Genomic DNA, 11,348 nt, shown 5'->3' on the forward strand with positions numbered 1-11,348 from the left:
TAGCTATTTTAATAGTCATATTTCCTAATCCATCATCTTCTTTGTCTCTGAATCAGCCTGATGTGTTTTCCCCCTAATTTATTTTCCCCCTTGTTACTGGGTAACATTTCATTTTCTTTTCTTCCTTTTTTTCCCTTTTTTTTTTTTTGAGTTTATTATCTTTGAGAGAGAGAGAGTGTGTGTACCAGTGGGGGAGGGTCAGAGAGAGGGGGAGAGAGAATTCCAAGCAGACTCTGCCCTGTCAGCGTGGAGCCTGATGCAGGGCTTGAACTCCCGAACCAGGAGATCACAACCTGAGCCGCAACCAAGATTCAGATAGTCAACTGACTGAGCCGCCAGGCGCCCCAGGTTACACTCTCCTCTTCACACATGTGGACACTTTTCAGGGGTTTCTGTATATGTGAGTTCTACGTTTTTGAGTCCTAGATTCTGTTTTATTCCTCTGAAGAGTGTTAGAGTGCTTACTCTGCCAGCCAGAGGCAACTGCAAATCAGTGGAACAGCTTTTGGGGTTTGATGCCTTAGCTTTTTGGTGAGTCTCAAGTAGCCTGACTTCTGGCTCAGCCCGTACCTGGGTGTGCGGCGAGCCCTGGCTGTGGGGAGTCACTCACAACCCGAGGGGAGCACCTTGGCCCCTAGAAATGCTTTTCCCTCAGGTGGCCCTCTGCCCGCCTCTGGGAGCGTCCCATCAGACACACATGGATGTGCCTAGCCACAGACCCAGTGCGTCAGTTCCGTGAGGCTCTTTCCCTGCCCGGGGCCCTCCCCTCTGTCTCTGTGCCCACAGACGCTGCCACCCTGACCTGTCTGTCTGGTTTCTAAATGCTCGTGGCCATAGGGTGAGTCCACCCTGGGGCAGCTGCAGGCCCTCGCCTGGTGTGGATTGGTCTGGTGGCTCTCGCGTACAGCCCCTCACCCGGCCCCTATGATGGGCACGTACAACCCCTCACCCCGCCTCTCTCCCGGGCAGAGAGCCACCACAGCCAGTGTGCAGACAGGCAGCATGACAGACTTCCAGCCAGACCTTGTTTTCCCAGAAAATAGTCATCAGGCTGCATGAGGTGTGCAGGCCCCAGCGGTAGGCCGTCCCCGGCACGAGGCCGACAGCCTGTGTAAGCTCACAAGGACACGAGGAAGCCCACAATCGCCCCCGCGGGTAAGCAGCAGCGTCACAATCTGGGCCAGCGTCTTCTGCGCTTTCTGACTGCTGTGTCAGCATCTGTCTGCTCACCGTTCATTTCCCCTAAAGTGAGCAGCCCCTCCTACGAGCAGACTGAAGCTCAGAAACCCAGGGGGGCTCGTCGAAGGTTCTTTCTCTTCAGCAAAGCTTCACAGAGCAGGGTTGGCCGCACTGGTGGTGACCTGGCCGTGGGCTGTGCACACGAGGCAGTTGTGGCTGGTGGCCTAGTGGGTGGGAGCAGAGTCTGAGCCAGAACACGTGAGTTCGGATTCTAGTTCTGTGGACGTTCTAGCTGTTTATCCCTGGGTTGGTTACTCAGCCTTTCTTTTAGAGAGAAGAAAGGACTGTGTGTGCTGGAAGATTCAGAAGGTATGAGGAGTGTGTGGTTCGCATCAGCTCTCCTTCCTCGGCCCCCGGGCTCCTAAGAGGCAGCCTCGCAAGAAGTTTCTTTTGTATGTACCTTCCAGAGGTGGTGTGCCGGCAGCCCCTGCGTGTGTGTACTTCGTGTGTGAGTGTGCGGGTGTGCGTGTGTGTACATGTGTGGGTGGGGGCGGGGGGTGTCCGGTAAGCTGTCATGTGCTATTTGCCAGGAGGCTCAGGGATATCACAGTTTGCACTGTTATAAATGACCCTCTGACATGCAGATTTTGCACAGTTACATAATCTGGGGAAATTGGGAATGAACTTGCAAACACGAACGTCGGTGTCTTTCCCCGTCTCGCACGTGCTGCTCAGGGTGGTGCCCGTGGGAGCAGGACGGGGCCTGAGGAGGAAAGAGCGGAGCTGCGGACGCCCTTGTCCTGGGTCTCAGGGCTGCGAGGCTGTGCGCCTCCTCGACACCCCAAGGGGGGCTTCGCAGGGGGAGCGCGGGTGAGGCCACCCTCACGCCTCCTCCCGGAGGTCAGTGCCCTCTCTGTGCGGCTCAGCTGAGCCTTCCCAGCGGCCGGCCCCCACTGCCGGGTTTACAGGGGCGCCGGGCAGCTCGGCCGCTTCTCCGAAAGAGGGCTGTGTCTGTGTTTGTGGTTTGCTGGGGTGTTTTTTTAAGGAAATTCACTTTTTGATTTTTCTAAATGTTTATTCTGAAAGAGAGCACGTGCGCCCATGAGCAGAAGAGGGGCAGGGACAGAATTCCAAGCAGGATCCGTGCGCTCGGCACAGGTCCTGACGTGGGGCTTGATCTCATGAACCTTGAGATCATGGCCTGAGCCGAGATCAAGTCAGACGCTCAACCAGCTGAGCCCCGTCCGCCCCGGGTGCCCCTGAGCTTTTTGATTTTTCATAGTAAATGGAGAAGGAGGGGAAACAGCCTCCCGAAAGTGTTACACCGGCACGGCTGTGAGCTCAGAGGACCAGTGCATGCAGCATTATCCTCCGCTCATACATTCCACGCGGAGGGAGCTCCGAAGCCTGATTTCCTTGGTCGTCTTCCTCCCTCCCCCGCCCCGTGCACACGCGGGGGTCCTGCGGCCCTGTCAGCAGGCCCCCCCCCCCTTCACACGTAACACTTCATGGGCTATTTTCGCAGAGTGAAGACTACCTTCCAGTAGTCAGGATTTCTTCTAAAATAATTTCCTGTGCACCAGGGAAAGCTCCAGGGCAGGAGTAAGTTCAGCTGGGAGAAGCAGAGAAGAGAAACCAGAGCATCAGTGGCTCGAGCAGGATAGGCGGTCGTTTGTCCTGCGCAGGCTGGAGGCTCACAGTCGCGAGGCGCCGGGCAGCTCCACGCCACAGCGTAGTCCCGCTCGCGGCCTGGTCACCGCAGGGTGGCCCTCGTCCCGGGATGCGCTGAGGGGTGGCCGGGCCCGGGCACGTGTGTCTCTGGTGCCGGTTCCTGAGCGGGGCTGCTGCACGGGGGGGTTTCCTCACGTGACGGACGTGAACGGGGTCTCCTTTGCAGGTTTATGTAAATGAGCAGATGCAGAAACGAGATAACGCGTAAGCAGCTTGTTAGCCCCCACGCAGTGTGCAGCGTTCTGAGCGGAAACCCTCCCTGGGGTCTCTGCCGGCTTAAATGTGCCCGAAACGGACCCTGAGGGTCTGGACCCGAGGCCGGTGAGACGCCAGGGGGCAGACGCCAGGGGGCAGCTGGCAGCTCCCGGCCCACTCGGCAGGTTGGACGTGCTGCTCCTTATTTGCTCTGCGGTTGAAAATTCGGTTTGCGAAGAGGAAAACAGCCACCTGTCACGTGCCCGGCCCACCCTCAGCAGGTCCTGCCACGACTGCCTGAGTGGCGGCCGCCAGCACGAAGGGACACCTTGACCTCAGAAACCCCGGGGCTCTGAGGGCGTGCACCATGCCCCGGCTGCGCAGGGTGGCCGCAGGGTGGGCGCCCCGAGAGACGCCGTCATCTGGCGGGCATGCTGTCCTTTCCTGCCATGGCCGTGGTGCCCGGGCGGCAGTCTGTGGGTGTTTCCGGGTGGCGCCCCGGCCTGGCCTCTCTCTTTGTTCCTGCTCCCAGTGGGTCGCCTGCTGGGCGATGGTGGCCCACCCGGGGATCTCCCTCACGGCCCCGCCCCTGAAGCCTACGCCCCAGCCTTGGGGCGCCCTGCGCTGTCTCCACGAGGTGCCCCGGGCCGTTCCCGGTGTGTCTGCAGCCAGGCTGGGGGCCGCCTTTCCCGGGGACGCGGCCCGTCCCCCCCTGCTCCCCCGCTGTTTACCCAGGACTTGCTGAGCTCTGCAGGCCCGCGGAGGCCAGTCCCTGTGGCCGTCGCCCGGGGCACTGCCTGCCTTACACCCACGCCCTTGTCGGAATCAGGGAGTATAAGAGCCCACGTCTTCCTGCCGCTTCCTGGAGTGCCCCTGCCCGCGTGCCACTCCCAGCTCACCCCTCCCACGCGTGCGCCGACGCCAGACCCCGGTGCAGGCTGCAGACTCGCCCTGCAAACCTGGGGCTCCAGCAGCTGGGAGAGAGGCCGTCGTCAGGGCTCTGGCTGGCCTGGGAGTGGCGTTCAGGGCCTCCCCGGCGCTGCCCACGTGCCCTCCAGTGGTTCCCCTTGCTGGGGCTGCCGGCCGATGCCTTATGCCGATCGGGATAAAGGAAAGACTGATGTATTTTTACGTTTTTTTTTAAGTTATCTATTTTGGGAGTGAGAGTGAACAAAGGAGGAGCAGAGAGAGTCCCGGGCAGGCCCCTGCGGGCAGCACGTCAGGCTCCAGCTCCCCAGCGTGACGACCTGACCTGAGCCGAAACCAAGAGTCAGACGCTTAACCTACTGAGCCCCCCAGGCGCCCCTGATCTATTGTGTTATAATACTTGAGTACTGTTTATTGTATTATACTTTAGTACTTACAGGCAGAATTTGGAAGTTTTGTGTGTAGTGTGTACAAATCTATTCACGTTGATGTGAAAATATGAAAAAGAAAATTCAGTGTTTTGTTCCCACTTATGTAATTTGGAAAACATGCTGTGTCTGAGCGTCTCCCTGCCTGCGCGGTGTGTCCCTCGGGTCCGGGTGTGCCACGTGGTGCGTCCCCCAGGTCTGGGTGAGCCACGTGGCCCGTCCCTCGGGTCCGGGTGAGCCACGCGGCATGTTCCTCGGGTCTGGGTAAGCCACGCGCAGCTCAGTCGCAAGGCCACCCTGCGGCTGGTGCTGCCTTCTGTGGCCACTCAGGGCCGGCGGGCCCCGGTCCTGCCTGCGACTGCGTGGCCCGGTCCCTCTGCCCTGCGGGTCCCCTGTCTGTGCCCGACTCCCCTTGGGTACACGGCGGAGAGACCGCGTCCTCCCAGCCCCACTGCTGCCCCGACAGACAACCCTCCTGGGTCCCGCCACGTCCCCCCCACGAGGCGGGGCCTGGCCGTCACCGCCCTCCTTTGTCCGCTTCCGTAACCTGCCCACGTGGAGGGCGGAGGGCTGAGGGCCCCCTGTTTCCAAATCATGCCAGGCCAGAGGCCGCCCCCGGGTCTGCAGGTGGAGGGAGCTGTCGCCGGGGCCCGTGGCAGCCCCCTTGGAGCAGGACCCGGCCTGGCGCGGGTCCCCTGGTTCCGTGAGGACGCTCGGATGCCAGCCACCCTCGGGCGGGCGAGCCGGGGGCTCCGTGTTCCTGCAAACCCTGTGACCGTGGCTTTCCCCCCACAGCTGCCAGGACGCAGGTACTGCCCTGGGTACAACGCGGACGTGGGCGACAAGTGGATCTGGCTGAAGTGACGGACCTTCCGCGGCCTGCATCACGGTGACAAGGACACTTCCAGTCTGCCTCACTTGTGGGGTCCCTGCAGCTTATCCGGGGCAGGGCTGGGTGACCCCAACGTGGCCCAGTGGGGGGGGGAGTCAGGGAGCCTCTTGCCTTTAGAAGGCCTGGGAAGCTGATCGCTTGGGAACGACCCATAATCACCACCCGGAAAACAAATCTGCTGTTAGAGACCAGCTGTCACTAGAATGCCCTCGCCTTGTAGTTGTGTTGTGCTCAGTATCGTGCAGATTTTGTACCTGCTGCCTTCAGACTTCAGGACATAAAAATAAAACCGTTTCCCTGGTGTTTGCCTCCATCGTATGTCTGCACACGTCATGTACACGTATGTGCACACACGTGTTTGCGAGCTTTTTCAGTGGGAGGCGAGGACAGAGAGGCCCCTGAGCACTTAGCCGTCCGGCTGCTGCGGGGGAGCAGGAAGAGGGAGGGGGGGCCAGAACGGGGAGAAACCACCACGCGTTTCTAGAACCACCCGTCTCCTCTAGAAGACGGGTCAGAAGACACGCAGGAACCCGGGGCTCCCTCCTCGGAGCTGCACCCCGGCCGCCCGCCCCCCTTGAAGCGCGGGACGCTGACGTGACGTGCAAGTGAACGTCACTCCTGGTACCTGCGCCCCACGCCCGACGCGGCAGTGCTCTCAGGCCTGGTGGCCGCAGACCCGCCCTCCCCCTCCCCCTCCCCCTCTGCCCCCCCCCCGCCTCTCCTCTTTCATTCCCTTCCCCTTGCCACCTTCCCTTTTACGGGGAGGGAGGGGCTCACAGTGGAAAACAAGTTCCCGGCAGCGGGTGACTGCGCGTCAGACCTCCGCGCCGAGCTCCGCGGTTACCGCCGCCGCCTCCACGCGGAAGAGCGTGGGCCTGGGCCGTGAGGCGCGGTTCCCGGACGCAGGCCTCCCAGACCACCAAGGAGAGGAGAGGGGAGGAAGCACATGTCCACTGTCGTGGCTGCCCCTCACGCCCCGGCCGTGGGCTCGCCCTCAGCCTCCGCACCGCGCCCCCGCGTCCCCAGCCGGTGGCGGGGTCAGCTGTGCGTCAGGCCCGATGCGCCCTCCCGGCTCGTGAGACCGCATCCCCCGGAGTCGGTCCCCACGGGGTGTGCGCTGGGTCGTGTGCCGGGCCAGGCTCGGGGTCGCCGCCGGCGTCTCCTCTCCTGCGAGTGCCGGCCAGAGAACAGCGAAGAAAGTGTGCAGGCCTCCTCTCCGGATGGAAACCCAGGCGGTGCGGAGACCCCTGCCGGGTCCAGAGCAGCCCGTGACTTCATTTCGCAAAAATGCTCAGCACCCCCGACAGCCCCAGGGTTGAAATAAAACCATGTGTTTTCAGTACCTCAGGTGGGAACGTTTGGTGCGTTAAGGACCCGGAGCTGAGTGTGCGCAGCACGTGGCTTCGCGTCTGCAATGCTTCTTACATGCGTGTGTGGGGACGAGAGGGTTTTGTGTCACAGAGAAAGTACTTCTTTCTCTCATAAGGACTCGTCTGTCCTATCAGAGTTTATCAGCAGGAGGCTGAGAACACGGAGCTTCTCAACGGGAGTCAGGCGTAGCTCCCGTGTCCACCCTGCCACCACCAGGGCAGGGTCTTACTTGCCAAAACCCAGTGTCAGACGCCATTTCCCCCAAAGCCTGCGGCCACTGGCCTGGCCGGGTGCTCTGTGTCGCCTCCCGGTCCCCATTTCTGCATTGCTTGTCGCTAGCGCCGCACCTGTCGGAACGAAGGCCAGCAGGCAGCTGCTTCCCCGCAGGAAGGCACAGTCCGTGCTCTCAGGGGGGCAGGTGTGCGGGATGCGGGGACGGAGAGAAAGCCACAATTCCTGTCACACACTTGGGCTTGTAGAGGGAAGGCTGTGTAGGCAGCAGCCCCTGGCGTCAGGGTCCGATGAACAGAAGAAGGTGCCCGAGTAATTCTAGGTTTTATATCTGGATGGAAATAAAGCCGGGAGCCCGAGGCTTTGCTTTAGGAGAATCAGGAGCCCGCAAACAGGCAGAGATGCTCAGCCGTCGCCCTATCGAGAGCCCTCGTCCCGTGCTGTCTGGACTGCACAGAGGAAAGGGACGTGTCCACGAGGTGACCCGCCCTCGCCCTCGGCCTCCCGCTGCCTGCCTGGGCTCGTTCTGGTGCCCCGTTGTGTCGGGGACCCCCAGCTGGGCTCCGCCGGGGCTGCACCCCGTTAGAAACTCCTCCCCCAAAGTCCCAAAGAGCCTAAAACTCCTGTGCAAAATGTGGTCGTCTGGCCTGCCGCCGCCACCGGGCCGAAGTGACGGCAGGCAGCTTCTGGAAGGGCCCTCCCAACAGGAAGCCGAAGAAAAACAGTAAGATCTTGTCTTTAAATGTGTAAGCATATGTCACTGGTCTACACTGTCGACTTGAAATTGTAGTAGCAGATTTTCCCCAGTGTTGCTCCCAGAGTTCACGTGAAGCTCCCAGGTTAGACCCGCCTATGGTTGCTGCAGCGTCTGCCCGGCGACCTCTCTGCCCCACGCAGCCCTGCCGCCCACCCGCCGCCCGCCCCGCAGCCCCACAGCCGTGTGCAGGGCGGGGGCAGAGGCCCGTGCGCCTGGCCCTCGGTTCAGAGCTGGTGAGCCCTCCTCCCTAGGAACCCAGACCCCGGGAACACGCGTCTCGGCCGTGCCCGAAGCCCCGGCAGCCGCTGGCGGACTCGGCACAGAACTGTGCCCGGATGTGACGGCCGCGCCTGTGGGGCACCTGGGGAGGCCCCGGTTCCGGATAGTTCTCCCCCCGCCTCCCCCAGGCCCTGCCGCCCGTCTCCACCTTAAGTCGTGCGGAAGGAGCATGGGGTCTGGGTGCGCGGCCCCCAGCGGGTGGAGGATGCTCGGGTGCTCCCCACGGCCGGCGTCCGCGTACACCATCCGGTCTGTGGTGTTTTGCACCGACCGCGAAGCCTGCTTCCTCCGCCGGCGAACGGGATAGACTCGTTTCTGTTGAAAGGAAAAGCAGAAGGCGCTTGCTACGCACGGGCCAGAGCCGAAATTAAAACGAGCCCCTCCTGAGGAGGGGAAACGGTCTTGCCGAGGCTGTAACTTAGGTGCAGAAAGAGCTCCAGGGGCCCGAAGTCCCGCCGCTGGCGAAGTGAGCCGTGTGTCCGCGGCGGCACTGCCGTCCGCGGCGGGAAGAGGTGGAAGGGAGGGGGCTGAGCTGCGCGGGGCTCCGAGTCCGCGCTGCGTCGTGAGTCCGTTAACTGACCATCACCCCGGCGCGGGCCTCTTCCAGCTGTTAGCCGTCTGACATGTGTGACACACAGAAGACAAATGGTCGTTTTTACCTGGTCAGAAATAACTCGAAAGACCCCAGACCTTTTTTTTTTTTTTAAACATTTGCCCCTTTCTCTTCCAGCAGCATCTGGGGGCTCCCCGCACCCACCATGTGCAGGTGACCGCTGAAGGCTCAGTGATGTACGGCCTCCTCCTGCCCTCCCTGGCATGGGGCTTGGGTCCCAGGCGCCCTCTGCGCCCACAGCTGGCCGTCCCTGAGCCCCCACCTCCCCGGTGCCGGGCGGGCCCCTCGGGGTCGGGGATGGCGCGGGTGCGCAGGGCGACGGAGAAAGCGGGTGGCTTTCCCCGCAGTGACTGGGCAGGAGCTGGGCCCCGGCGCGCTTCCGCGGACATGCGGGCGTCCTGCCGGCGGAGCGAGCTCGGCGGCTGCAGGCCCTTGACGTCCGCGCTGGCGGGCTGTGTCCACGCGGATGCAGCCTCTCCGCGTTTTAGAGGCCAGCGCTGCCTCCCGTTCAGAAGGCGGGTGATTTCCGGAAGCTGGCAGGGCAGAGGGGCACACGGGGCCGTGGGCGCTGTACAGGGGTGAGCACAGGGGCCAGGCGCTCGGCGTGGGCTCACACACAGGCCTCTGACAGGCGCCCCTGCTCCCCCACCGCATACGCCCTGCCCGGAGCTCTCCAGGCTGACCCGGGGCGAGCCGTGCGTCCTCCCTGCGCGCCCCCTGGGGGCTGGAACCGGCTGCCGCGGGCTGTGGAGGTGACCGTGCCGCCCACCGGCTCCTTCCGGGGGCTCGGAGGGAGGCTGCTCCCTGGCCTCGGCCCCGTGGCTCCCGGACCCCCTCGCCCCAGCTGAGCCCTGCTCCTGCCTCACGTGTCCTCTGTCCCGTAAGGACCCTCGTGATGACGTCACCCTGTAGAGCGTCGGGACTGTCCCACCGCAACGTCCTTACCTGCAGAGCCCCTTGTGCCACCCGAGGTCGCGCGCCACCGCCCCAGCAGGGGGGCTGACGTGGGTCTGCTGCAGGTGCCCGGCGGGACTGTCGGGGCGGCCTCCCCACCTGGCGCCTCACCTCCCGAGGGCCCGGCCGGGAGGACTCCCCGCGGAGAAGGGGTTTCGTGTTACGGACTGCACTTTGCCGTCCCTGGACGCCGCCAACAGCCCCCGCTGGTGTGACCCCCCCCCGGTCTCCTCGTGCGGAGCCGTCGCTGGGTGTCCCCGTCCAGGGCTCGCCCCGGGACGAAGCCGGGCCACCTGTCTCGTGACGGACGTGAGGGGAAAGGAGGCCCTGCCTGCACCTGGCACAGTGCGTGGTCAGAGCACCTCTCACCTGTCGGGCCCGGGGCAGGGCCTGCAGGGGGGCGCCCCTGATCGCAGCTTCCTCCTGCCCCCTGCTCCCCAGGCACCCCCCGCCTCGGCCCCCCATGGGCTCCCACGCAGCCTCTCCTGTGTCTGGGCCTCTGCTCCCCGTCCACAAGCCTCCCCACCCTGGCCCCGCCCTCAGCCTGTCCCTGCCGACTAGGAAAGCGGGGACTGTGCGCTGGCGTTCTGTCGTGGGCCGGGCCCGGAGGCCGCCGAACGGCTCGCGTGGACCCTCCGCTGCACCAGGAGGGCCTGTGGCTGGCAGCTCTGCGGAGGCCGCCTCCTGCGCTGGCCGGAGGAGGCTGCCTGCACGGGGCGGGGGGGCGGGGGCCGCCGGGGGGAAGGGTACCCAGCAATCCGGGGCGCTGCACGTGTGCAGACCGCCCCCCCCCCCCCCCCCCCCCCGCCGGGCCTCCCGCCTGCTCTGGTCTGGTCGTGTAGACCCCTCCCTGCAGATGAGCACGGCGGCCCCGGCGGCCCCTCCGCGCCGCCCGGTGAGGCTCCAGAGCCCACTCCCGCCCTCAGCCCCTGGCCTGGCTCCCTGGGAGCCCGAGGGCCGTCTGGGCGCGGGCTCCTGCTGGGCCTCCAGCCTGGACGTCGGGGCCCCTTTACTGCTGACAGCCCTGAGGTTCGGGATGTGCGCCCCCCGGAGACGCGGTGAGGAAGCACAGGACACAGGCACGGGCTCTCTGACGCCAGCGCCTGCGGGGACCTTGCTCCCTCCCGAGAACCTGACGGAGGGCACGAGGGTGGTCTTGCCCGACGCCCTGCAGACGTTCTGGTCCCGCCTGCCTGTGGCGCCCGAGGGGCCCTTTGAGCGCACGGCTGCCCCGGGGACAGCCAGGGGAGCGCCCACGAGCCGCAGGCACTTCGGATGGGTGTTCACGACTTCAGGCGGTGTCCCGTCCCCTCGCCCGCTGTGGACGCCACATAGGCCCGGCAGGGGCTGACCCCGCGGTGGGGGTGGGGGGCGGGGGAGAAGGGCTTCCTCTTCCCCTTCGGGACCCCTCAGAAGCTCCCCTCTACTCGAGTGTCACCCCCTCCCTCTGTGGTGGCAAGAGCCCTGCCCGTGACCCCCGGGGCCCCACCGCCGCCTTCTGTGCTCACCGGAGGGCCCGCCAGCTGCCACGGGCGGCTGAGGTTCAGGTCACCTGGTGGCGGCTGCTTGTCTGTGAGCCCATGTTTCTGCCACAGAAGGGGGGTCGTGACAGTGTGGCTTTCATGGTTTTGTGAGCGCAGTGACCAGTGTTGGCAGAGTGGCATTTTCCCGAGAAGCAGGTGATGGTGAGGGGCTGTCAGGCTGTCATCACCGGGGCAGCAAACCCGCCTGGGGACCGACAGGGCCCAGGGTTCCGGTCCCAGTGCCTCGGTGGGGAAGGGGCACACAGGT

General features: G+C 64.2%; 1 protein-coding gene across 2 annotated transcripts in view; it reads left to right on the plus strand.

The window, feature by feature from the left end:
• Positions 1-5,654, plus strand: part of NDUFA10 (NADH:ubiquinone oxidoreductase subunit A10) — a 47,913-nt gene extending 42,259 nt beyond the window's left edge. For both annotated transcript variants that reach the window (XM_039228571.1, XM_039228570.1), the window contains one exon: positions 5,256-5,654. In XM_039228571.1, the coding sequence (XP_039084502.1) occupies positions 5,256-5,324 (69 nt within the window). In that variant the 3' untranslated portion in view covers positions 5,325-5,654. The remainder of the gene's footprint in view (positions 1-5,255) is intronic.
• The last annotated feature ends 5,694 nt before the right edge of the window (positions 5,655-11,348 follow it).

Source organism: Hyaena hyaena, unplaced genomic scaffold, assembly GCF_003009895.1.
Source record: "Hyaena hyaena isolate Hyena2069 unplaced genomic scaffold, ASM300989v1 scaffold_31, whole genome shotgun sequence".
NCBI classification, from domain to species: Eukaryota; Metazoa; Chordata; class Mammalia; order Carnivora; family Hyaenidae; genus Hyaena; species Hyaena hyaena.